The sequence below is a fragment of the Olea europaea genome, chromosome 6, assembly GCF_002742605.1.
Source record: "Olea europaea var. sylvestris chromosome 6, O_europaea_v1, whole genome shotgun sequence".
Lineage (NCBI taxonomy): Eukaryota > Viridiplantae > Streptophyta > Magnoliopsida > Lamiales > Oleaceae > Olea > Olea europaea.
In genome coordinates, this window is record NC_036242.1 from 23878290 (window position 1) to 23906009 (window position 27720).

General features: G+C 35.7%; 2 protein-coding genes and 2 pseudogenes across 6 annotated transcripts; 3 read left to right on the top strand and 1 right to left on the bottom strand.

The window, feature by feature from the left end:
* Positions 1–7298: 7298 nt before the first annotated feature.
* On the top strand, positions 7299–10226 carry LOC111395292 (annotated as a pseudogene).
* Positions 10227–12094: 1868 nt separating this feature from the next.
* LOC111396210 (probable methyltransferase PMT5) lies at positions 12095–18175 on the top strand. 5 transcript variants are annotated; one of them, XR_002702957.1, is made up of 11 exons: positions 12095–12356; positions 12567–12740; positions 12857–13519; positions 13829–13964; positions 14186–14426; positions 15674–15896; positions 16079–16233; positions 16344–16647; positions 17230–17362; positions 17530–17736; positions 17835–18175. XR_002702957.1 is itself a non-coding variant. In XM_023022563.1 (9 exons), exons 2-9 carry the CDS (start codon positions 13014–13016, stop codon positions 17677–17679), a joined length of 1848 nt encoding a protein of 615 aa, XP_022878331.1. In that variant the 5' UTR covers positions 12095–12356; positions 12567–13013; the 3' UTR covers positions 17680–18175. The 5 variants fall into 5 exon arrangements, 2 of the variants coding, with proteins under 2 accessions (XP_022878331.1, XP_022878332.1); XR_002702956.1 differs by having other exon boundaries at positions 12567–13519; XR_002702958.1 differs by lacking the exon at positions 17230–17362 and having other exon boundaries at positions 12567–13519.
* On the bottom strand, positions 18039–22515 carry LOC111396211 (triose phosphate/phosphate translocator, chloroplastic-like). The gene is made up of 12 exons (XM_023022565.1): positions 21997–22515; positions 21630–21692; positions 21328–21393; positions 21095–21173; positions 20871–20991; positions 20570–20665; positions 19829–19941; positions 19609–19686; positions 19394–19510; positions 19187–19286; positions 18697–18797; positions 18039–18541 (listed from the first exon to the last, which is right to left on the bottom strand). The coding sequence occupies exons 1-12, from the start codon at positions 22257–22259 to the stop codon at positions 18515–18517; spliced, it is 1224 nt and encodes a 407-aa protein (XP_022878333.1). The 5' UTR covers positions 22260–22515; the 3' UTR covers positions 18039–18514.
* A 4013-nt stretch (positions 22516–26528) lies between these two features.
* LOC111395293 lies at positions 26529–27714 on the top strand (annotated as a pseudogene).
* The last annotated feature ends 6 nt before the right edge of the window (positions 27715–27720 follow it).

Consider the following 27720-nt stretch of genomic DNA (forward strand, 5'->3'; position numbering starts at 1 on the left):
TTTTTTTTTTTTTTTTTTTTTTTTTTTTTTTTTTTTTTTTTTTTTTTTTTTTTTTTTTTTTATAATTCCTAAACTGCTGCCTTTAATTGAAGGCAACAAGCAGCTTGCTGCCTTCAAGTCTCAATTTTTAATTTTTTTTAATAAAAAGCTTACGGGCCGGCTTGGGCAAAGCGCGTGTCTCCAAAATGGGGCTCGGCTCGAGCCTAGGCTCGGGCTTTTCTTGAGCCGAGCCACGGGCGGCCCGAGCCGACGAGCCTGATTGCCATCCCTACATTGAGTGGTGGTTATTCCAACTCATTTCCTTTTTCATTTTTTTTTTCAGAGAACATGATTGAAAATAAGGGTGGAAAAAAATAATTTTTAAATAATCACTTTCATATAAGACCTGTATCACATAAATTAATTTACATTCTATTTTTCTTTCTCATATTTTCAGTCACACAATCTTTCATAAAGTTCGGCAATGAATCACGAAATCTTGATAATTTTCTCTATCTAATGAATGGGGATTCCTGGCTCTTTCAATTTCTGGGAAAGGCTCTTCAGGGTTGTAAGGAGGCCTCCCTCCTATGATTTCTCTTGCACTGTCCCTTCCAATGTGTTTCGAATATATTTACTTACTTTTGAGGGGCATTTAAGATTATTCTCTTTACCAAACATATGCGGACCCACCATGATTTTGAATCATAAGAGAGATTTCAAGAAATGGTGATTGTATAGTATCTGAAAATCCACAATGCTAAAAAATATCTCATTTTTCTATTTGCTTATTGTTACGTGTTTGCACACTTGGGCAACCCACCAGGGCTCACAACCAACTCATACCGAACCACGTGGCACTCAAGTCGAGGTGATTTGCATAGCTGAGGTCCATAAGCCGAGCTCCATAGAAGCCCCGGCCCATATATACCAAGGCCCATCTATCATTGCCTCTTGAGGAGCTTCCGAAACCCATATGTCGAGGCCCTTTGAAGGTGGACGAGGCCCTATTGGCTGAAGCTCTATAGCCGAAACACAAAGCAGCATCTTCCATAGACACTTCTCCCAAGAGATCCTCTGCACAAAGATCTTACTAGAATGATTGATCAGACGTTTGTCATGAGTATAAATGTTAAGTCTTGTCTCTAGTAGAGGCGACTTTGCCAATCACTAAATGTATAGCAGGGTAGGTGCGGCTGTTGCCTATAATTTAACATGTAAATTAATCAGATGAGGCCACGTGTACCCCGAACCAAAGGTTACGATCTAACTTGTGACACTATAAATACTCCACCATGTACCCCATACAAAGGCTAATGCAAGAATCAATACAAGAAACCACATTTTTACTCTCTCTTTCTTATTATCTTGCAACACAATACAAATTTAAGCATATTTACATACACATTTCCAAACATCGATTGGTAATTATTGTACAATCAGTTAACGAACATTTCGTCGAATTTCGAACGTTCTCGTCCCGCATCGTTGAGTTACTCGCTCGCCCTTGATCTGTCCATTTTAGACCGTCCACGTGTCCTTAGCGTGTTGGACTTTCGCTCACGTGTGTGCGGGTGGGTCCGACATCTGTTGGCAACATTTTTTTGGGGTCAACACTTATCATAAGGAATTCGAATAGCGCTTCAAATCCATGTTGTATATTTGAAAGAGGTTGACCTCCTTGCTTCTCTCATGTACACGCCGAGACCTTTTAAACGTTAATAAAAAAAAATCCTTCTTTTTCAACCACTCATTTTTAAGAAAAACACTATCCCATCAATTTCCGTTTCAAAAAATGGGGGCCAAACGGGGTAAGTTTGAATCGCTAGAAAACAACCAATTTTTTTTTTTTTTATAATATTTGTTATTTGAGGAAGTTAATGTCCAAATAGTAAAACTCAGCAGTAGGCATATGATAATATTTCACTGTACTAGAATAATTTACTTGTTTTTAGTAGTAGTTAGCAGTATGTTTTGGCATTCACTACTGCCTTTTCACACTTTAGCTATACCGCAGGCAAGAGTAGCTATTTATTGTATTTTATGGTACAAAAATTTAGAACAATGGTTGCGAATTTGGTTACGATGATGGTAATGGATTTCGCTTTGGCAATCTGAGCCTCAGACCATTACTAGGAATATCATATCCAAAGCTTGGCCTGGCAAGTGAACAAACATAAAATTGGAGTAATAGAAAAGATAAAAAGCTGATATATTTTATTTTCCTTTTTACTTTTTATAGACATATAGTCACTAAATATTGAAATCCTCATATAGAAGGTAAGAAATTGATCGTGCGTAAACGATAAACAGAGACTAAGCATTGGGTTACTAGTAAGAATGATTAAAAATCCACCTTAATTTCAGTGGTGTATCGTATTGCATTATATAGAGCTTTACAAGATAGTATAAATGGAATACAAATCAATAATTTACAATGAAATGAAAACCGTGTAAATGAAATGGAAACCGTGTAAATTAGCCTCCTTCAATTACGTGATTGGCATTGGCATGCTATGGGAAGATTGTGATTGAGGAGTAATATCCTCAATCACAGTATTATTTCCAACACCCCCCTGCAAGCTCAACGTCGAATTTGATCGGACATGGAGCTTGGAACGAAAGAGCTCAAATAGAGGTCGAGAAACATTCTTGGTAAAGATATCAGCAACTTGTTGATGAGATGGGACATATTGTGTACGAAGTTTTCCCGCTACAACAAGCTCACGAAGAAAGTGGTAGTCCAATTCAACATGCTTGGCCCGCTTGTGTGAAATCGGATTGGAGCTTAAAAAAATGGCACTTTTATTGTCACATAAGAGAGTGGGCTGCTGAGGCATGGATACCTTGAGGTCATGCAGGAGATGTGTGAGCCAGATGAGTTCAGTGGCAGTGGAGGCAACGGTACGATACTCAGATTCACAGCTGGAACGAGAAGTGGAAGGGCGAAAATGTAGGCCATAGTGAATGGTGCCTTTAACATAGCGGAGGATGCGTTTAACAGCCAAAAAGTGATCATCAGTGGGAGCGTGTAAGAATTGACTGACAGAGTTGACAGCATGAGCAATGTCGGGCCTTGTGATAGTCAAGTACTGTATTGCACCGACGAGGGATCTATAGAGAGTAGGGTCTGAAAACAGAGAACCATCAGCAGAAAGATGTTGAGAAACAACCATGGACGTGTGAACAGGTTTACTGTCAAGTAATTGAGCTCGAGTAAGAATGTCCCGTGCATATTTGAGCTGACTGATGAAGAGGCCATCAGAAGTTGGAGTGGCTTCAAGACCAAGAAAATAGTTGAGAGAGCCTAAGTCTTTAGTGGCAAACTCAGAGTTAAGTGTACGAGTGAAGTGGGCAAGAAGTGAAGAATTGTTGCCTGTAATAATGATATCATCAACATAAAGAAGTAAATAGATAATATCAGACTTCTGATGAAATACAAATAGAGATGTGTTCGCACAGCTGCAAGAAAACCCAAGGCGAATAATAAAGGAGCTGAAGCGCTGAAACCAAGCACGAGGGGCTTGTTTGAGACCATAAAGAGCTTTCTTCAACTGGCAAACATGGTCTGGAAAGCGAGGATCAATATATCCTGGAGGCTGTTCCATATAAACTTGATCAGTAAGAGTACCATTCAGGAATGCATTTTTGACATCAAGTTGATGAAGGGGCCATTTTTGTGTAACAGCGAGAGAGAGTACAACCCGAACAGTAGTAGCCTTGATTACGGGACTAAAAGTATCAGTATGGTCAAGACCAGGGACCTGTGTATAACCTTTGGCAACAAGGTGGGCTTTAAGGCGGTCAACAGATCCATCAGGTAAGTATTTGGTTCGAAATACCCATTTGGAGCCCACAATGTCGGTGTTGGCAGGGCGAGGTACCAAAATCCAGGTGCGATTATTTTGTAATGCATGAATTTCTTCATCCATGGCAGCAAGCCAAGCAGGATTTTTAACAGCAGATTTGAAACCTTTAGGCTCAGTCGATGCAAAAAGAGCAGAAAGAAGACCAGAAGAGCCCAAGAAACTAAGATTGGCTGGATATCAAGTCTTGAAAATGCCAGCTTTAGCTCTTGTAAGCATAGGATGAGTGGCCAACGGGACCACTGCAGTAGGTGTGGGATCTGCACCAGGTTCAAGAGGAGATGAACTTGGAACCGAGGTCTGTAAAGAGGCACCTACAAGAGAATGAGGATCCTGCAAAGACTCAATTACTAGATCAATACACATAATACATGGATTAGAACTGGATTGAGTGAGTTGTGAAGAACGAGTGTCGGGGAGTGGGGGAGGTGGATTTGCATGGGTGAGGCGGATTTGCATGGGTGAGGCTAGGTTCCAGAAAATTGGAAAAGTTAAGGGAGGATATAGGTTGAGCTTGAGAGGTAGCAATGGAAGGAAAATGAGTTTCATCAAATTGAGCATGGCGAGTAATATAGAGCCTAGAGGTGGAAGGCTCGAGGCAACGAAACCCTTTGTGAGAGGGACTGTAACCTAAGAAAATACATGGGATGCTGCGAGGAGAAAATTTGTTAGGCATATAATCTCGTAAGCAAGGATACACACGACAACCAAAAGGGTGAAAGTTTTCATAGTTCGAAGGGTTACCATACAAAATCTCAAAAGGTGATTTACCTCCAAGGAGTGGTGTAGGCAAGCGGTTGATGATGTAAGCTGCAGTGCTGAATGCGTCAACCCAAAAGCGAGGAGAAATGTGGGAGTGAAAAAGGAGTGCTAATCCCATCTCAGTTACATGGCGATGTTTTCTTTCAGCACGACCATTTTGGGCGGGTATGTATGAACATGAGAGCTGATGGTGAATGCCACTAGAGCGGAGATGATCTTGGAAGAAATTACTGGTAAATTCACCACCGCCGTCACTTTGGAAAATTTTAATTCAAGTGGAGTATTGATTTTCCACAAATTTTTGAAATTGAATAAAAATATTAAAAAAGTCAGATTTCAATTTTAAAGGATAGAGCCGCGTGAAACGAGAATAGTCATCGATAAAAATGACATAATAGACAAATCCTAAATTAGATTTGACTGGAGATGAACCCCAAATGTCGCAATGGATAAGATCAAGTGTTTTCGATGACCTATGTTCATTTCGAGAATAAGGCAAGCGATGACTTTTAGCAATTTGACATGTGCCACATAAAGTTGGAGAAGGTAACAAAGATGTAAGATAAAGCTGGCCTTTTTTATTCAATAGAGAAATAACAGAATGATTGACATGTCCAAGTCGTGCATGCCATAAATCATAGGACACACGAAGCGATTTATTTTTAAGAACAGAAATAAAAGTAGAATGACTTCGCTCAAGCACATATAAGCCTCCATCACGCTTGCCGGTTGCCACCACCCTTCCTGTTTTGCGATTCTGTACAGTGAATATGTTATTAGTAAAGGTAACGGATAAAGGAAAATTTGATGTTAATTTACTGATGGAAAGTAAATTCTTGGTAAGGTGAGGTACAGCTAGGATATCAAGAAGATGTAGATTTGGGGTAGGGAAAATTTTACCAGTATGGGGAATGGGTAGTGAGGCACCATTCCCAACAACCACACAATCCTTACCCATGTAATTTGTGGCCTGATCCAATTTAGAGTGATCCATGGTCATATGGGCTAAAGCCCCTGTGTCCAAATACCAGTCAGAGCCCACATCTTCATTTAGAGAACAAGATCTTGTGAAGGCTTCAGCAAGGTAAGCTGGTGTCTCATTCCGATCATAGCGTTGAAGGCACCAATCGGCAAAGTGGCCATCCATCCTGTAAATTTGGCATCTTGGTGGACGACGCCATTGGCTGTAGTTGGAGCGTCCTTGTCCACGACCAGATGAACTGCTGCCACGCCCACCGAAGCGACCCCGATGACTACGAGAAGAGCCACCACGATGGGTGGAATTTTTTGTGACAGTAAAGGCTGTCGCTGCTGGAGAAGATGAGTCAAGGGATTTTTGAAAAATTTCAAAACTTTCGGCCTTTGAGACTAAATCTGCAAATAAGGGCAGAGAAATTTGGGCCATTTGTGCTGTGGAGAAACTAGAGAAATCAGTACCGAGCCCGCGGAGAAACCAGTGCACCTTGTTAGTACCATCAACTGGACAACCAATTGCATGTAGTTGACACAAATTGCTTTGAAGGAACGGGCATACTCAACAACCGATCTATTGCCGCATTTCATTAATTGCAAGTCATCCTTAAGGCGTAGTTCTCAAGCTTTAGAACGATGGTTAAATGCATTTTCTAGTGCCAGCCACACGTCTCGTGCGGTGGAGAGCCAACTACCTCAGCCATGGTTTCCTCTGTGAGGGAGGAAAGTAACAAATTGAGGAGATGCTGATCAATAGCTTTCCATGCTAGGTATTTGTCACTTGGCGTGAGAGAAGTGGTAGCCTCAAGTTTTGGAGGCTGCACAAGGGTGCCATCAACATGTCCTAATAATTCTTGACTTTCAAGAAGAGAGAGGAGTTGGGCTTTCCAGAGAAGATAATTTGAGGAGGAAAGTTTAATGGTGATCATGTGGATTAAGGTATTGAAAGGAAGAAGGGTGGCAGAAGTTTCAGAAGCCATGAAGGGAAGAAGAAGAACAGGATATGTGGTATGTATGTTAAACCACTAGGCTCTGATACCATAAGAATGATTAAAAATTCACCTTAATTTCAGTGGTGTATCGTATTGCATTATATAGAGCTTTACAAGATAGTATAAATGGAATACAAATCAATAATTTACAATGAAATGGAAACCGTGTAGATTAGCCTCCTTTAATTACGTGATTGGCATTGGCATGCTATGGGAAGATTGTGATTGAGGAGTAATATCCTCAATCACAGTATTATTTCCAACAACTAGAGGGTTCTCTAATGTGCTTTGAGAAGATGTAGCAAGTAGCATATCTTGAAGCAGAGGCAAGACCACTATTTGCTTATAAAAGGAAAACAAACACTATCTGCTCCCCCCCCCCCCAAAAAAAAAGGATAAAAATAGTATGCCAAAAATGAAAAATCTTGGCATCTTGATTTTCAAGTGAGAACACGGGATTTGCAATTAAAATTTAGACTTTTACCCATCTTTCCGTGTACTGTGATTATATATTACCGCTCGCTTCAGTTTTCATTTTTCAGTTTCTACTATCCGGTATCTTCTGCCTTAATCACAAAAGAATGGATTTAAGTAATTTTTGGTAGCATATATCCGTATTGAAATTTCACTCTTTTTGTATAGGAAATACATTGATGAAGCTCAGCGACATCCTTTATACGGCATTTTTAGGAGTAAGACTTACAAATATATTCCAGTTCCTTTGAAGATGGCATTGGTTGTAATTTGTGTTCAACCTTGTAGTGTAAGGTCAAGAGCTGCAGCCTGCCTAGCTGAAGCTCTTCAAGAATCTGAAACGAAGCCATCAGTTGGAATCATCGGTAAATCTTCTTTTCATCTTGATCATAACCAAAGCTACACTGACATGATAGCAGAAAAAATTTAAAGGGGGAGGGGTATTGAGATTAGAAGTTGATAGATCTTTGTTACGAGATGAGATTGTCATTGTGGATTCTTTAAACAGTGATAAGTGTATTTTTACACACTTATTTAGGTCACAAACATGACTTAATTACGAGTAAAATAATTGATTTGTGACTTAATTTCATTATATTTGTGAATTGTAGGGAACACCGATGAACATGGTAAAATTCAGGAAAAAAGACGCGAAAAAGGACTAAAATGATACAAAGTGAAAGTTCAGGGACGAAGGTGCAATTATCCAAAAGTTGACTCGATGAACAAATCAAAAAATTGATTGAGCCAAATGCCAATTGATGATATCTTGGGATGATGGAATGGAAAGAATGAAGAAAATATGTCAAAAAGTGAAAGATTCAAGTAGAGGGACCAAATTGGAGAAAATGAAAGTTAGAGTCTACCATGCGACCGCATGGTAGAACTCTCATGCGGTCGCACGAACGAGTGCAGGGAATTCTGGAGATAGCATGGCATAACCATGCGACCGCACGGATTAAAGCCATGCGGTCGCATGGTAGGTTTCCGACACGAAAATTTTACTTTCCTTGTATGATTGAAACTCTTTTGGTAACCTAATTTTCACACGATATAAATACCAAAAGACGTCCAGAAAGGGAAGAACGTAATTGGAGGCAGAAAAACACTTCTTGAAGAGGATTTTGAGCGCAAGAACGAAGATTGGCATGAAGAGCTTCAAGATTTCATAATCCGGTGATGCCTTTTATTCAAAACCTGATGTATTTTGTTATTTTAACTATGTTAGATTAGATTCTCATGTGTTAGGAGATCGATATACCATGTAGTTAGATCTTTAATTTTCTAGTTTTGCAATTTGACATTAAGATATATTTCTATTGTTTTGAATGATTTATATGCAATTAATGTTTCCGCAATTAAGGGTCTGTAATTGTGTGAGTTTGGGTGATTTATTCTTGCATTCGAGAGAATTGGAATATATTTGACATAATATAAATAATCGTAGGGCCCATAGGGGATAGAAATATACCGCTATACCCTATGTGAATTTTTAAGTGTTCATAAAACTGCATGCATTTTTACATATGCATTTGTCATAAAAATATAGACAGGTGGTATGTAGAAATATGTTCGATACATCTCGAGAGAGGGTATTGGATAGATTTAGGAACATTGATTTGTTAACAATTGAAATGTGTTGTCATATTGTGAAACTAGGGTTTAAAGTGATAATTGCATGGAAAATCATGATCCTAGTGCGTTTAATTTCTATTGATTACAGCTATACCCTATGTGAATTTTTAAGTGTTTATAAAATTGCATGCATTTTTACATATGCACTTGTCATAGAAATATAGGCCGGTGGTATGTAGAAATATGTTCGATACATCTCGAGAAAGGGTATTGGATAGATTTAGGAACATTGATTTGTTAACAATTGAAATGTGTTGTCATATTGTGAAACTATGGTTTAAAGTGATAATTGCATGGGAAATCGTGATCCTAGTGCGTTTAATTTCTATTGATTACCACTATACCCTATGTGAATTTTTAAATGTTTATAAAATTGCATGCATTTTTACATATGCACTTGTCATAGAAATATAGGCCGGTGGTATGTAGAAATATGTTCGATACATCTCGAGAGAGGGTATTGGATAGATTTAGGAACATTGATTTGTTAACAATTGAAATGTGTTGTCATATTGTGAAATTAGGGTTTAAAGTGATAATTGCATGGGAAATCGTGATCCTAGTGCATTTAATTTCTATTGATTACAACAACGTGCGTTTTCAACATTTGATTTCATTCTAGAGTGTTAAAATATTGTTTTGCATATTAATTTTAATTTAATCATAAAATTCGTATAATTAGGGTTTATTTCCAAAATTAGGGTTTAATTAGGTCTACATTCACTTTGATAATTTAGTTTCGGTTAAGATTATGATAGATGAAATTTGAACTAATCAATTTCTGTGGGACGATATTCAGATTCATTTAATCTACTTTATTACTTGTTAACGAACCATACACTTGCAATAGTTTTAAATCGAAAGAAAATATTTTGTGAACAAACAGCATAAAGGGTTATAGGTACGAGCTATGGTGTTTGGCTAGCGCAGCCGGAATCCGATATTGTGTTCTTCACTGTGACGTTGAAGAGGCTTACTGTCGAAAATTGAACAAAGAACGTAGGGAAAAATTGGAGTCCGCTTACGATAATAAAATAATTGAAGATCTTTTAAGGAGGTTTGAGAGGCCACACGGCAGAAATCGTTGGGATTGCCCCTGTTTGAGTTATGACCTTCAAGAGATGGGATTGAAAAATCTTCTGCTGCTATAGTGGATGCTATCACGTACCTGACGAAAAAGGTCGAATCGAAGACAAGGGATGTCAAAGTTTTACGTCCAACACTTGCAACACAAAATGCAAGGATTACTGAGGCAACTTCTCTTTATGAAATGGACAGAGCAACACAAGAGGTAGCCATTATGATAGTTGAAGCTCAATCCCAAGCTATGGGAAGCCCACTCAGTGGTGGTGTGTCTCTTGGGCCTGGATTACCAGCAATTGATATTTCAAGGCCTGTTCGGTTGCCTGAGCAACGTAGGCTAAGACGAACTTTCATAAAATTAACTGGGCAATCGAGCTTAAGTGGCCCACCGCCACCTTCAGATGCTGATAGTGCAAAGAGGAAGTTTATTGATTACTTGATCAGGGAAATAGGAACCGGTTAAATTAAGAATGTGGATGCATTTAGTGTTTAATACACTATGAAGCAATGTTCCCCTTCAGATAATGTATAATATAGGGTAGGTTTTGTTGTAATTTAAATAGCACGTAGCATTAGCCGTTTAGGTTGGTTGAAATTGAATAGGAACTAGTGAGACTGAGACAGACCCAAAAGGGCCAAACGTCATTGCATATGGAATATTTTGTGGGAGTTGTGCTGTTATGTTGGGGACAAAGCAATATAACAATTCTTTTAACTTGCCTCCAGTTTCAGCTTTGTTGCAACATTTTTATTGTTCATTAACAGTGAAAAATAGGGTTAGGATTAAAGGGGGGTAATTGGAGAATTTTTCGCTAAACGTGAGATTTTATTTTCTAGAATTCGTTTTATTTAAAAGATCTGTAATTTCACAATAATATGAAGACAACAACCTCAAGTCAATTTCTAGGTTTAACAGGACCACATCGCTCGCGTAATGGATACTTCTAACAAAGTAACCAATTATGTCACAAAATTTAACTTTGGTGATTCAATTGGTAGACAAAAATACTTCAATGACCAGTTTAAAATTTGAATTGAATTTCAGTGACCATTGTTCTAAAATTAACTAATGAGTTTTTACTTATTGGTTAATAATTGGTATTATTATATACTTGTACCCACCCAGTTTATTACTAGCATTTATTGCTCAGACATTATAGATTTGATTCTTAATATATACGGAGTTTTTAAATAAGGAGTTGTACTGTGTTTATAGGAGAGTGAACCCCTCCAGAACGCATACAAAGGGAGATGGGTGGATATTTTGTGAACCCTTCCTTTGTACACACAAACTAATTCTTAAATAAATACCTCCTTTAATGTTCATACTCTTTCCCTCTAAGATGGGACAAAGTAACACATATCATTTTTCAATGTTTCAATATTGTAGCGATTGTTAATATATTTATCCGAACATCTTTCAATAAAATAATATTACGTGCAAATCTAATTTTTCCTTATTTTTTAACCACACATCATCCATTCATTTATTATTCTAAAATGCATTTTTACAATAAAATGGGGCCCAAAGTGGCTCCGACTAAAACTTGCACATAATCAACTTGATAAGTAGACCTACGCATAGAATAGACTCATTTAATTACAAACATTAAGGCTTTCTTTGATTCCTATTTTTTTACAAAATACATTTTTTTATCTTTTCTTTTTAACCACACATTTTTAATAAAATAATATAATGTGCAAACCCAAAAAAATTTCTTATTTTCTAACTACATATTTTCCATCAAATCATTATTCCAAAATGTAAGGCATCAAATCTCTTGTTTATTTTGAATTCAATTTAATAAAATTTATCCAAATTTAATTTTGATTAATGAAATGAATGAAGTTGTTGTGTGTAACACTAACTTTTATTAAAAATTTTAAATTCAAGATGTTGTTTGTACATCTTCTAATAGAAGATATATATAAGAAATAAAGTAGTTTATACGATTCATTGCCTATTGGCAACATCTCTTTAATCGGAGTATGATACTAATAAAATAATAATACAAAAGATGATGATTATTATTATAACAATGCACACAGATATGGGTCACTTTTAGCTTAGTGTTTAAGTTGTAACATAGCAAAGATGAGGACAACATACGCTTGAAGTGGAGTAATGCTATTCCTAGTCGTTCACTGCGGCAGTCACCCTACGTGGCATATACATGATAGGTGATTATTTGATACATTAATGTGGCAGTTTTTTTATTCATCAATACATCAAATAACTTGCTACATCTCGAGAGGTGTGGACACCCCAATACAAAAATTATGTATAAGTAGCTTTTTTTCAAAACACAATTATTCCATCAGGCTTCTCTCTCATTCTCAATGTGCGAGCCTGCCTATGGGATTGGATCTGAAAATCACACAAATGGAATTCCAATACAATTTTATAATATATTATATATTTTTTATATATGTCTATTTTCTCACGATTATATAGACTACAAGCTCAAAAAAGCTGTTCCCCACAACTGTCTCTCTCTAAATTTGTCAATGGCGAATCCATATTGTGCTTAATCTCTCTCAACGGTCTCTATGCGTACATTTTTTTCATATATCTACATGCTTCAACCACATGGTAGGGAAAATCACTGATCACGTTTTCGAGCATTTGTTTATTTTAGTCTGCATTCAAGATTGCTTTTTGTGAAAACGCTAATTGTGTTGTTTTGGATCTGATCTGATTTTGGATCTGAGTTAATTTGTCATGAGAATTTTTGGGTTGCTTTTTTATTTATTTATTTATGTTTTATGCGCAGTTTTAATGATTGTTAATGGTGTATTGCAGGTTTGATTTGATCTGGAGGCTTTAATTCGTTGTTTTTGGAGTGGTTTACTGTTGGAATTGGAATTGTTTGTTTCAAAATTGGCGTTGTTGTTGATGAAAATTCTGGAGGCCTCTTTTAGTTGGAGTGACCCTTGACATATGTAATGAAGGCTTAAAGGGAGGGTTTTGTTGCCGGTATTCTACAATTGCATAATAAATTATGATTTTGATAGCTTTATCGTGTCATTTCACTTAATGATTTGCTGATTTTTTGGTTTGGTGGATGCTCGAATGGTCTTTTCCAATGCCAGTTGATGTTGGTCGGAGTCTTGATCATACGATTTATGGAAGATTGTATCTGATGAACGGTTATAGTTTTCGGAGTTCTTGGAGATTAATGTTGGAGCAATAGCCCATAAACACTGGGTTTTTTGTACTAACTTTAGGAGAAGATTGCAGAAATTGGACATGAGAAGCTCTTGGTTCCATAAACTATCATTGATTTTTGGACCTAGACCGCCACGCAACTGGTTACTTCTGTGTCTAGTTAGCGTCTTTCTTCTGATTGTGTTACTTGGATCATCTCCTCCAAGTGCATTTGACTCCGCGAGTGTTTCTGTGAGATCTGACATTTATACAAACTATAGAAGGCTAAAGGAGCAAGCAGCAGGTGATTATTTGGAGTTGAGGAATCTGGTAACTAATCATGTGAAGGATTTTGATCTTTGTGGGAAGGAAAGAGAAAATTATGTGCCTTGCTATAACGTATCAGCAAATCTGCTGGCTGGTTTTCAAAATGAGGAAGAGTTTGATCGGCACTGTGAAATACCACGAGATCAACAGCATTGTTTGGTTCGTCCCCCAAAGGACTATAAAATTCCTTTGACTTGGCCAACTTGTAAGGATGTTATATGGAGTGGAAACGTGAAGCTCACTAAAGATCAATTTCTTTCGTCTGGAAGCATGACAAAAAGGTGTTCTTAATTCCTTGTAATTGTACCTTGGTCTTGGAATTGAAATTTCTGGCAGATAGTTCAAATAAAAATCGATTCATCCCAGATAGAGAAAAAGCAAGAGTAATTTGAGAGAAATATTTGTAAAATGCTCAACTTATATCTTTCAGTTACAATAATGATATATTCCTTGGGGATTTAACTGTTTTTTTCTTGTTGGAATAATTAGCACATTTTTATATATAAGACATACTTGCTTCCTGTTGGTAGGTAAATATTGTAACTTTGCACATTTGCTTTGCATAATGTTCGTTGTTGCAAATTTTATAGGCTAATGTTGCTAGAAGAAAATCAAATTTCGTTCCTTTCAGAGGATGGGATGATGATTGATGGTGTTAAAGATTACGCTCACCAGATTGCTGAAATGATAGGATTGGGAAGTGACACTGAATTTCTCCAAGCTGGCGTAAGTTTTGCCTCACTATGTGTAGCTCTATTTCTCGCTTTTTAGGTTTGGCTGACTTCAACTTTATTAATTTACCAAATATTTCTATTAGCAGCATTGACGTACTTAAATTTATATTAAACTTGAAACAACAAATATATGTTTCCTCTTCTTTTTTGCTGGAAGCTCTGTACACAATAGCATTGTCTTCTATATGAAGATTTACTTCTGCTGAATTGCAGGTGCGCAATGTACTTGATATTGGCTGTGGGTTTGGTAGCTTTAGTGCTCATCTGCTCTCACTTAAGTTGATGGCTCTGTGTATGGCTGCATATGAGCCAACAGGTAGCCAGGTTCAGCTGGCACTTGAGAGAGGTCTCCCGGCAATCACTGGCAACTTCATCTCAAGACAGCTGCCATTTCCATCCTTGTCGTATGATATGGTTCACTGCACTCGGTGTGGCATTGTCTGGGATGACAAAGGTATAGTCCTCATTATGGTTTAAGATTTTATTCTTCCCCCCTTAAATCACCATTTGTTCATTGCAAGGCTTCCTTTTCCACACTGGTGTTATTCTTTGTTGCAGGCCTAAATTTTCTTTTCAGTTTGTTAATTATTAGGTATATAAATGTTATTTGCACCGAGACAGTATGATAGATGTACTGGATGCTGCTGTATGAGTTTGTTGTTTTTCTGAAATCTCTTTAGACACGCTTATATTGAACTCAGAGACCTTTCAAATAAATAATCTATTTGGCATCTTTTGTAAAAATGGAATGTTATTTTTGGCTTGGTTTTTTAACTAATGTAGGTGGGTTTTTGGCATGGTGATTCTACTCCATTTTAGAGTCACTTCATCGATTTGCCTTTCCTTTGTTTGCAGTAATATTTGCTTTGACTTTTGAAGAGGGAGCTTGACACTGGGAAATATCATGAAAAACCAAAACACGTTCGTCTATTAGAAAGTATTAAATACCTGTAATTGTCAGATTCATCATTAAATTACACCTTTGTATATAATTGAGTTTTTCATTATTTCTTTCATTTCATATACTTTTGATCTACTTCTCATGAACATCTAAATGAAGTTTAGGTTGTCAAAGCATTGCCTGATGTTGTTGAATGAATTCCATGGCACAAGAGTGCACTAAAGCCGACTGTGATTTAATAGATAACATCCAAAGATTTTTAGACATGAGATCTGTTCTTGCTTTTCGATCCAATATCACGAGAGAGAGTTTTTAAATTGTGCATATTAGTTTATTTCTAATGCAATAGAGACATTACCAACAGAAACATGTTATTTTGTTTTACCTTACAATTATGTTATGAATAGAATTATGACATCAATATTATCTTAATACTGTGATAAGATAGGTTTTGGCCCTCACAATATTTCTGTCTGATGGTATACGATTCTTTTTCTAAATCAATGAATTATGAAACCCTGATGTTGCAACAATAAAATGTGAATGTATTATGGACTACTTTACAAAAGTTAATTTATCTATGCTTATTAAATTAATGATGCTGAAGCCAGAATACAGCTCATAATTGAAGGACTCTTGGTGCTGTATGTTAACTATATATACATGATTTTCTCTTTCTCCATTTAACGTTTAGGTTGGACCAGGGGGGATGATGAAATGGGTTAAAGTTCTAAGACACTCAAGGAATTTGATTTTGGACCTATATATTGCATTATATTAATAATGTTTTTATTTGTCAGAGGGGTTGTTTCTTATTGAAGTTGACAGAGTAATAAGGCCAGGAGGTTACCTTGTTTTAACCTCACCTCGAAGCAGGCAGCAGGGAAGTTCCATGGACGCAAAGAAAGGAAGCATGTCTACTCCTTTTGAAGAATTCACCCAAAAACTTTGTTGGAATCTTTTGGCACAGCAAGAAGAGACCTTCATCTGGCAGAAAACTGCAGATTCTCAATGCTCATCTAGGTGAGACAAGTGGCTTTCACTTATTCTTCATTTGCCCTTTACTCTTCCTCGGCCGGTCTTTTCTTACAAGTTCTCTAAAGCGTCTCTGCCTTTGTTCACTTATCCCCCGATCTCTCCTACATCATCATAATCTTATTCATCTTTCCCTAAAGCCCTTTTTTTCTTTTGGTTCTTTTTTGTAGCAAAAGAGACAATTTACCACTTTGTAAAGGAGATGACGTCCAATCATATTATCAACCGCTTCCACATTGTGTAAGTGGGACAGCTAGCAAGCGATGGATCCCGATTCAGAAAAGTTCTTTTGGTTCTCTGAGTTCCACTGAGCTTGAAGTCCATGGTGAGTATTACTATTTTGATACCATTTCAAATCTATTGTAACATGCTAGAATTTGCTGCTTTCACTTAAAATTTACGAATAGTTTGTATATTGATTCAACTGGCATGTAGGAGTTAATCCAGAAGATTTCTCTGAAGACATGGAGTTTTGGAGATCTGCTTTAAGAAATTATTGGTCATTGCTTTCACCCTTGATTTTCTCTGACCATCCAAAGAGGCCAGGTGATGAAGATCCGTTGCCTCCATACAATATGGTTCGGAATGTAATGGACATGAGCGCCAATTATGGAGGTTTAAATGCTGCAATAATGGAAGCAAAAAAATCAGTGTGGGTAATGAATGTTGTACCCATAAGCGAACATAAAACACTTCCTCTCATCCTTGACCGAGGTTTTACGGGCATCTTGCATGACTGGTAAGATGTATTAATTACAGATGGCCTTTTTAGTACTGGCAGACCTATTGTAGGCTTACAACAAGTCAAAGTTAACTTGGGCGACTATCCTACACTAAATCCTATATGTGGATATATGTTCCAATTAACTGCAAACTTTTAGAACCCAAAATTAAGTTTATCTTTTCAAAACGAAACATAAATTATTGAGCAAATTATAGTCTAACTCAAAATTGATTCCACACGATTCATCTCGTTTGTTTGTCTGAACTCAAAATTGATTCCATGTGATTTATCTCGTATGCTACAGTCTTCTTGAAGTTACAGGCCAAGGCATCATGTCTTTTTGGGTTTTCTAGTCTTTTGCCAAATTGAAATTGATTCCCTTATTTTTTTTTTGCATGCTTACCCGTTGGCTTGAAATTACATGCTAGGCATCATGTCTTCTGTGATTTGCCTTCCCCCCCTCCATGGTTTGCATCCTTGGATTGTATCCTTCCTTTCCATTTCAACTAAAAATTTTCCATCAACAAGTTTACTAAAACTCAACTTCTATGCAACTTTAACAGAAAGCTGATTTCGATATTCTAAAATCGAGTACAGGTGTGAACCTTTTCCTACTTACCCTCGGACTTATGACATGCTTCATGCAAATAGACTCCTGTCACATCTTGCTTCAGAGGGATGCAGTATGATTGATTTACTATTTGAAATGGATCGTATTCTTCGGCCCGAGGTAATTGTTCGTGGAACTTGTTGATCAATGGCCCTAATGTCTACATACATATAACTGGAACGAAACTTGTCCCATAAGTTATTCCTTATGCATGCATAGTTCCTTCTTCTTGATTTGGATTTGTCTTGGCTCTTGAATTTATTTGAGAGATTTTTGCTTGGTGGCAGGGATGGATTATTATTTCCGATAAGGTTGGTCCTGTAGAAAGAGCACGAATGATTGCTACACAGCTTCGCTGGGAAGCCCGCGTTATTGATCTTCAGAATGGCAGTGACCAGCGGCTACTAGTATGTCAAAAGCCCTTTTTGAGAAAATGATTTTCCGCGTACAAAACCTTTCTCCATCCCGAGGACTGTCAAGTTTTTTGAACTCTGGTAATTCCCTTAGGCCCATCTCTGAATTAGGAACAAGCCGATCATCGTTTGAAGTGTTCTCTATAATTAGTTTTTGATGAAATAACTATGCACTCTAGGATCCAAGCCTGCCCAATATGGTATCGGATTAAATTTGGCTCCATATCGATGTGGATGGACAAATCACCCAGGGATAACGGAAACAGAAAATTTTGGAAGTTGTAGATTAGAAGAAGGTTTGCTGCAGAAGTACCCAGTTCATACAGTAAGATTTTTCCCCTTGAAAGGGAGTATGTTGTGGCAAATCATTTATCTGTTTTCAATTTTTTTTTTTTTAAATTTCCATATTCATTTATTTTATTTGTAATTGAATTTTGCTTGTACTAAACAACTGTGATTCTTGACTGATTGCTAGAGGACATAAATGTAAGTAATTAAGATAGTGAATTTTGCAATTTAATCCCATAGTTCTTATTGAATAATGTTTACTTGTGTGTGGCAGTGGGGTTACTACCACATTCTTCATTGAATTTCTTAAAAGTAACATAAATTTAATTTTAAGTAATGTTATTTCTTGTACATCAATATCATTTCCTTTTTTTTTTTTTTTTTTTTTTGTGGGGGTTGTTAAAAGTGAAAAAAGGTTGCACGCATTTACAGTAAACGAGAAATTTTCACAAACTATCAAGAATGTTCTATTCTTGATCGAGCACTTTGCGATTTCTTCTCTCCAGTCGCTTATTTTATTACAGTCGATAAGAAATTGCATGCAGCCTCGGTTGATCCAACTTTTGAAACACTAGGATGCGTTAGTTTGAGCAGCCTTCTGAAATTACAAAAACGAGCCATCAGTACACTTTCCCGTATCAAAACTTCGGCCAAGTTTTCAAAAAGTAACATTTTGTACTGAAAATCTAGATTAAGTTTCTTTTAAGTAACTTCAAACCAGGGGGAAAATAAGTTTGATTCAGATAACAATACCCGTTTTTGTTCCTCAATGTTTGCTTTGATAAGGGAATAGATTGCAACTCCAGCGATGGCTACTGCCGTGCCAATCCCAGTTTGTGTGGAGATTCTATTGCCTGAAAAGTTTTTGAAAATCTTAGAATCAAGGTGTAGAAGGAAAGAATAATGTTAAAACATCAGTTTTGGCGGCGCTAAGTGATAGGTTTAACAGAATGTAAAATTTAGTTACTTATTTAATTATCTCTCTCATTTAATGTCACGTTAATATCAACTAAACTGATATTTTAACGCTAGTGGTGCTAATAGCATTGCTGAAAAATATATTTAAGCAAACACGCAGCTCTAGCAAGAGTGGTTGTGTAACATTGCATCCAGATTTCATAACAGAACCAAAGATGGGAAAAACTTTCGTACACAGCAGAGGAAAGAAAGATTTATTTGCTGAAGAATCTTATTTAAAAGCTTAAACCAGTAATATAAGCATGGAAAAGAGAGAAGTTATTACCAAATACCACAATTGAGAACCCGATCACGAAAACTCGCTTCAACACATTACCAACAGCATGTGTAAGAGGTGCAACCCTTTCCAAAGTGTTTGTGGCTACCTGCAATTATGTTGAAAAGAACATGAAATTCCAAGAACATATTCAGGAATACGAAAACTATGAAAAACTTATAAAATGAAATTTGAGTACCCTCTGTTCCGTCATACCTGATTGTACAAATGATAGAACATTCCAATCCAGAAAAGATCGGACAAGAACTTGTTCAGGCCAACTTTAGCAATTGCATCCTTGAATCCATACTGCATCAGCTGAGGAGCTTCAATCTGAAAGTTAAAAAGAAAAATAAATCCAAATATTTATTTTCGAGAAATTTGGTTAAAAGTCCAAATTTTAATCAACATATTTAATCTAAGAAACTCACCAATATAGCGGGTGGGAGGCAAAACAGGAGAGCTATTATTGAAATGTATGCGTACACGTTAGTGCTGTCCATTCCCGTCTGTCACAAACAATTTTTTGTAAGAAAACGTTTTAATGGAGGCATTGCAAACAAGTATTTTGAAAATTTTAGCATCGACATTAAATTTCATGTTTGTTTCGTATGTAAGCTTAATGACGTATGAACTTCTGAAAGATCTTACCATGGCTTTCTTCGAATAAATACTTCTGTAAGTAAATGCAATGTTCGAAATCATTGCACTAATGAAACCAGTCCAGTTAAATGAAAGTTCCGTCAGTGATGCCATGGACACACCTAATCAGGAGTTCAGAAATAAGCAATTACAAGATTTGCTCAAATTCTACTTTATCAGATTCTGATTATCAGATTCTTTAAGAAAATGTCTTCTCTAGGCATAAGAATTCAAAACTTGGTTGCCTAGTGATGCCAAAAATTCACTTCGATACCAGAAGAAATATAATTTTGCGTTGGCAAGTGCATGAATGCACAATTATTTTCTGTTAAAGGCATGTTCACCAAAGAAAAATCAGTACAATCAGTCATACTTCATTTAATGGCTTCCTTGATACTTTATAACTCAATAACTCCTTAACTCAAGTACAAGATACTAAAGATGTGTATGGACAAGCTTAGAAAGTCTACTTTTAAGTAAATAAGAAATATTTTACTGATCAATATGAGAAATAAGTAATCTAGTTACTTTGTCCATAGGATAAGAGTTACAAAGTACAAAAAAGTAACTTTTATGAACATGTTTGGAAACTAGAAGTCACTTTACTTGTATTTAAACTTGCCAAACATGACATGAGTTTTGCCAGAGAAATTCACAATGAACCTATCCAATGAATTGAATTCAAGGATAGGGAACTATCATATAAACCAATTCAAGAGATGGATGTGAAATATTGATCTTACAACTTACCAATCACAACCGGGGCCAAGGACAGCCACAAGGAAAATGGTATTTGGTGGCCTAAAATGAACTGAGAAGCAGCAGCATTGAAGAATGGCTCTAAGGCTGTTGAAGGGGCATAGTTAGATCATCAAAAGCAAGAAAAAAAATAAGGAAAAGAAAGGATAAATTATAATAAGCTGACTGCCCGTATCAAATAGGATTTGATAGTGTTATAGAAGAAAAAGAAGTTAAAATTTGAGCCCATTGTACTGTCAAATATAGCAGACTTAGGAAACTAAGGAACTAGTTCACAAAATCCGTTTGTTACCCTTGATGGTATGTGTAAAAGATACAGCGACAGCTGCAAACGATACATTTGACATGACATGTCCGAGAGCATGACAAAATGCTACCGGAGTGAGGAGTGCTAAGAGCTCCTTGTCAATCGGCTGCTCATCAGAATCAAAAGCTTAAAGTAAATAAGAAAGCTAATAAATCATATATACGAATTTGCGATAAATGTTACTACAAGTTTTTAATGGTGAAACTCACGGCACGTTTTGGTAGGCCAACACCCCAGCTGAGAAGACAATATACCCCTCCGACTAGAAGATGCACAACTGAGACAAAACTGTAGAAGGGCATAGATAAAACATCAACATATGAACATGAGAAGAGGGACTTTTAACGGCAAATTACTAAAAAAAAAAAAAAAAAAAAACCGTGAAAATCAAGAATTTGGTAAAACTAGAATTCTTGAAAGCATTTAAACAACAAAAACTTACTATGGATATGGGAAATAATTATAGACCTTCTTGTTAAGTATATTGAATATAACATTCAGGAAGTACCTGCATCAGCACCATCAAACAATTGATTCAAAATTTATTGCAGGGCCCCAATTATGTGTAGGCAAACAATTCATCCATTACGAGGCATATAAGCACAATCAATAATGGCTACTTATTCTGACAAAATCTTATAAGTTAAACCTACTACTGATTTACAAAAGTTAATCATCCTTCACAATATATGAATATAAATTCAGGAAGAAAAAATATAAATATGTTAAAAATTTCTAGATTACCATGTAAAGAAAAAGAATCCAGTAACAAGAGCTGGAAATCTCTGTGCAAAGCTCTTAGAAGACCTGTCAATGTAAACAACAAAGCATTTTCAGTGTTAAAAGAGACTTAAATATGAAAACAATAATCAATGTATACCCCAAAAAATATATATCCTATCAAAGTCCAAAAAAACTCAACAGGGTAATTTAATCCTTCTAAAGCTCGAACAAGTTACGTTTCTAAAACATGACAAGGACGATTCCTCTCAACTAGGTTGACCTTTAATGTACAAACTCGAAAGCTCTAAGTTAGAACTAAGGAAAAAAAGAAAAAAAAGAAAAAGAGAAAAAGGAAAAGAATAATTATATGAGTGGAAAAAGCACAAACCCACTAGAAATTTCAATCTCATGACCCTCTGCATCAGCTGCTGCAGCTTTTGCAATACAAGATTCACGGTGCTTCAATATATGATTCAGCCCTGAAATTCCCAGTGATTTTCCAGCAAATTTTACTGGTGCTGTAAAAGATTCAATCTTTTTTGGAGAAAATTCTAAGTGATGGGCTCTTGAAATAACTTGTCTACTTGTATGTAAACTTGAAAATCTTGATTTTTGAAGTGAAAACTGAGTCAAATTTGAGATTGAAGCCATTGAAAAAGAAAGAAAAAACAATTGATACAAAACTTTATTGGAGAACAATAAAAAGAGTCATTCTTAATCTCGAGTTGAAAATTTTGAAGTTAAATAAGAGAAAACATACAGAAACAAAAGTATCTTACGTTGACACCAAGGACTAGTTTAGCTTAGAAGCGGAGATGCCAAAGTCGAAGGATTCATTATCATAAACAAACGTAAATTCTATAATTGGGATGTCATTTTTAAACAAAATTTAGAGTTATTCTGTCCAAATGCCATTTGAAGAGTTTCTTCAGTAGTTATTAAAACGTAGGTGCATGCATCTACAACAACTAATAATTTGACTTGAAAATATTTTTTAATATTTCAAATAATGTAATTCTTTAACACTGTCTCTTAATTTTAAATCATTTTACAAAAAGGAAAATAAAAATAAAAAATAAAAAGATTAGTGAAATATTGGTAGGTCTATGAATTGAGTTAGTCCACAGCTTTAACGGACCTTGAAGGGCTAAGCTAGAACTATATTCTAGAGTCTGGTCCATTTTGACAATGTAATGCATATGGGAAGAAAACTTCGAACTAGGACAATTATTAGGTATCTAAATGCTTTGTTTGATTCTCGCACTTGAATATATCTTAACAAAAACAGGCCGTGAATTGTGATATATATGAACTGAGCTGACGCATATGAATAAGTCGTCGTTTCTCAAATCGCCAATTTCACAATCATCTTTGCAATATCACTACAAGAAGGGCCTACATATCTTTGATCACTAATTTTATTATGTTTGATGTCAATCAGTAATTTAACTTTATTTATAATGATTATTTACTTTAAATATTTAAAGTAATTTTTTATTTTTTTTAAATTGCCAATTTCCCACTAGTCTTTACACTAGTTATCATGTCTACTAAAACGGCCTAGCTAGATACCGTTGATCACCACTAATTCTATTATATTTAAAGTAATTTAAACTTTATTTGTATTGATAATTTAATTTAAATATCTGTGATAATTTAGTTATTTTATTATGAGCCCTCTAATTTGACTAAGAGAAAAGTTGACGTACGTGACAAATATAAAGGTTCAAAACATTTTCAAGATAAAAGTGAGAAAATTGGATTCTAAAAAACTCTTTATTTTAATTTTTTAAAATAAGTAATGGGTTTGGATGTCTATATTTGGAAAGTAATCTCTCCCTATATTTATTTTATGATGATTGCATTAACAAATTAAAATTTTCAATATTTTCATTACTTAAATTATTCATATTATATTGAACAATATCTACGAAATTTGTGAATAATAAGTAGGTTGTAAATTGTGAATCCTATAAAATATATTTGAATTATAATTTAAAGTTTACCAAACATGTTGTTAGTTGGAAAATAGATAAATTTTCATCACCTCAATCTATTTAATTATTGATGGAGTGATTAAGTTAATGTAAAGATAACCTTGTGATGACTAATATGGAAATAGTAATGCTATTGATCGTCATCAATGGAACAACACGAAAGTTCAAACTTGAACGACCCTATATCGATTTAACTCATATTAAAACATTTTTAATGTTCAAATTTTAAATTGAAAACCCATACTAAATATGAAAACATAAACTCCTTTAATTTTCTCAAAATCAGGAAAAGGAATTAAATTTTAAATTAAAAAAAAATCGACCTCTTTTTTTCTTTTTTCCTTTTTTGGGTGGGTTGACTTTGGATTGTTACGTTGAGAGTCATAGTTCATGGTTTAAACTAATAAGCATGGACATATGAAATTATAATTATTGCAAGGTCAAATTCAACACCATTAAAAAATTTATAATACAAGACATTTAATTTCAATGTTATTATATTATCATTTTTCCTAAACGGTATTGAATAGTCGATCATATCACATAAAATAGAGATTTTTGCAATTTGAATGGCAATCCTTATAATCGTAGCAGGAAATAGGCCCATTCATGTATTTACTTTTTAAAATTCAAAAAATAGGTATTTAATAAAGTATTTCTTAAATCAGGTGTTACAAAAGAATATATATATATATTTTTTTTCAAAAAGCCGTAATCCAACATTTCCTTCCTTCATTACCTCCACCATGCACCACACAACACCACTATCTCTCCACCAACTTTGCCAAAATATAAGTCCAAGCACCACAAAAATACACCTTCGTCTTTGAAATCTGATTTTAGTACGATAGGACGTTCAAATTGAACTGAAAATATTACGGTTTGGCATTCAATTTGGTTGAGATTTTATGGCACTTTTGAAATTCACATCAAACATAATATGTTTCAGAAATGGTTGAAAGTATGAAATGGTCACAAAACTCAACGTTGAGCTGACAGTTGAGGAAAGGAATCTGCTTTCGGGTGCACGCAGAGCTTCTTGGCATATTATGTCTTCCATAATCCATTGAGCAAAAGGAAGAAGAATCGAAAGGAAACTAGAACAATGTTAATCTGATTAAGGGTTATCGCCAGAAAATCGAGAATGAATTATCCAAGATTTACTATGACATTCTGTCCATTATCTGGTCCCCAACTGTTTTCTCTTACACTTTGTTTTTTTTTTTTTTTTTTTTTTTTTTTTTTTTTTTTTTTTTTAATTTTATTTTTATTGCTGAGTTGGATACTTTGGGTGAAGCTTTTAAGAGACAACCTCACTCTCTGATTTGCCTGAAGATGGAGGTAAATTATCATCATCTTTTTCATGTGCGCTCGGTCCAAACTTAAATCTGTCAAAGCTGAGACAGAGGAACCTAAAACAGCACAATCCGAGGTAAAAATTCTTCATTCTTTTCATCCATGTTGTCTAAGCGAAACAATCTTCTACCATAACTAAATATGCATCTAAAATCATGTTTGTTTTGCAGCATTAATTGCGATCATCAAGAACAACATTGCATCAAACAATTTGGGTTCCTCAGAGGGTTTTACATTTTCCAGTTTCTGATCAAATTAGAGCAGCAAGTCTCTGTAGGCAGTTCTCCTAATGTTCCCCTGCGTTACGTTTTCAGTTTTTTTTTAGAAGAGTGCCAACTTAGACGCGAGTCCATTCCACATTTTATAAGTTACTTATTTTGTTAGGAAAATAAGTAATTCAAAGAGGAGTTGGAATTTGCTGTCCAAAATTAATTGTCCAACTTGCTATCCTCTCAATGATTTGTTAGATACTTATACAATAAATATGATATGTGAAAAAAATAACTAATTTAGATGAAGTGTCCAAGTGGTGGAAATTGTGAAATTTGTGTGGGAGGTCGGGGTGTATGGGTCACATGATCACATCCCATGAAATAATATAAAAGTTTTTATTGGAGCCTTGGCCTTGGGCTCTTGACCTTCATTGATTAAAATAATTTTTTTTTATTTTGATTATTTTCGAAATTATTTAATGAACCCAACTAAACAGTATAAAATATGATCGTTTTTTAACAATCCACTATTAACAGCCCATTACTCACAATTCAGTAAATATTTCTAGATCCTAGTGAAGGCAGTTAGATCCATTTTGCTTGGATACACACCCATCTGGTTTTGAAAAAAACACATAAAAAACGAAATTATAATTTTTCATATTCTGAAATTTTTATACTTGAATTTTTGCATATTTTTTTGGATTACACTTGAAACTTCTGAAAGATTATTCGTGATTGCTGCACAAGTTGTTTGTGATCGTTGCACCCTGGCAATGATTTTCCACAAAAGCAGAGGCAGATTTAGGGGGGTTGGGCTAGGTTGTAGCCCCCCTCTCAGGCCCAATAGCTTTTTTAAGGTTTTTTTTTTTTTTGTGGTAAAAAACTAGTTTTTTGTGTGTAAAAAAAAATTTCGGCATCGTAGCCCTATTTGAAATTTTGTAGCCCGATCTTGAATTTAATCCTGGATCCGCCCCTGCACAGAAGTCTTAGCGGTTATTGACGAGCAATTTCACTTTAAGATATCGTGTTGTCATAAGATTTGATCAAACGATAAAATTTTTTTCAGCATTTTACTGTTATGCAAGCTTTTGTAACTAATTATTTTCTAACATGATCCTTGGTACATTACTTTAAATTTACACGTTCAACTTTTCCTTTAGTACTTAAATATTTTTTCAATAAATCATTAGTTGACTACAAGTTGAACAACAAATTCAGTACCGTCTAACTCTTCAAATAGTCCCCAAAAAGACTTCCTTCTTCCCAAATGATCCGGCCAACTAAATTACCCATAAACCTCCGTTCCTCTCCATCTCCACCGTCAGACTTTAACCACTGGCAGCGGCGGTTCTATGGCGACCACCACCAGCCATTCACCTCTTGCCCAACCCGTAACACCGGTGAATCAAGGTTCCTCCTCTGAGTCTGCACAATTCTCTATTAACAGCAAAACTTTCCGGGATCCCAAACTCCACAACAGCCTTACCCAAACCCCCTTCAATCTGTCTGCAACAATTTTCAATATTCATGGCGACCCGTTTCCAGATTCCACATATTTTCAGCTACCCAACCCCATTTCACTCACACCTCCACCAACTTCAACAAGATGCTTAATGTTGTAGGAAAATCAGGAAACATTGAGCTTTTTTGGGACTTATGTCAAGCAATTGCAATACTTCATTTTCTTAATATTAAGACATATATTATTGCATTAAGAACACTGGCTGCTACTAGGGAATTGAAGAAATGTGTTGAATTTCTCCATTTAATGAATGGGTTTGGGTATGATTATAGAGTTGAGGTTTTGAATAAGGTAGTGAAGTCTTTCTGTAAAAACAAGCTCGTTGTGGAGGCTAAGCATGTAGTAATGAAGTTGAAAGATTGTATCAAATTAGATGGAGAGGCTTATAGGTGGTTACTATATGGTTTTTCTGATGTAGGTGACTTGATTGAGGCCTCAAAGGTGTGGAATTTGATGGTGGATGAAGGGTTCGAACCGTGTATTAATGTGGTCGACACCATGTTGGACGGTCTTTTCAAGAATAATAGATTTGATGAGGGGTTGAAGCTATTCCAGTCCATGAGAGTGAAGAGGATGGAAAATTTAAGGCTATCAAAATATCGGGTTGTGATCAATTGGATGTGTAGAAAAGGTAAGCTTGGGGAGGCTCGAAAGGTGTTCAATGAAATGTAAATGAGAGGTATCAAAGCCGATAATGAAACATTGGGGTCGATAATTTACGGACTTATGGGCAAAGAAAGAGTTAGGGAGGCTTATAACACTGTGGAACGGATAGAAAAGCCTGATATAGATGTGTATCATGGGATGATCAAGGTGCTTTTAAGGTTGAAAAGGGCTATGAAGCAACACAAGTGTTTAGGGAGATGATAAAACGAGGGTGCAAGCCCACAATGCATACGTATATAATGTTGTTGCAGGGCTATTTGGGGTGGAAAGGGGAGGATCCATTGGTTAATTTTGACGTCATTTTTGTTGGAGGTTTGGTTAAGGCAGGGAAGTCGCCGGAAGCAACAAAATACCCC

Coding starts and splice junctions, on each gene's coding strand:
- LOC111396210 (XM_023022563.1), top strand. CDS start 13,014: ATGAGAAGCTCTTGGTTCCATAAACTATCATTGATTTTTGGACCTAGA. Junction 13,965..14,185: donor CTGAATTTCTCCAAGCTGGC/GTAAGTTTTGCC, acceptor GCTGAATTGCAG/GTGCGCAATGTACTTGATAT. Junction 16,648..17,229: donor ACGGGCATCTTGCATGACTG/GTAAGATGTATT, acceptor AATCGAGTACAG/GTGTGAACCTTTTCCTACTT.
- LOC111396211 (XM_023022565.1), bottom strand. CDS start 22,259: ATGGCTTCAATCTCAAATTTGACTCAGTTTTCACTTCAAAAATCAAGA. Junction 20,992..21,094: donor TTGGCCTACCAAAACGTGCC/GTGAGTTTCACC, acceptor TCTGATGAGCAG/CCGATTGACAAGGAGCTCTT. Junction 19,511..19,608: donor GCCTCCCACCCGCTATATTG/GTGAGTTTCTTA, acceptor TTTAACTTTCAG/ATTGAAGCTCCTCAGCTGAT.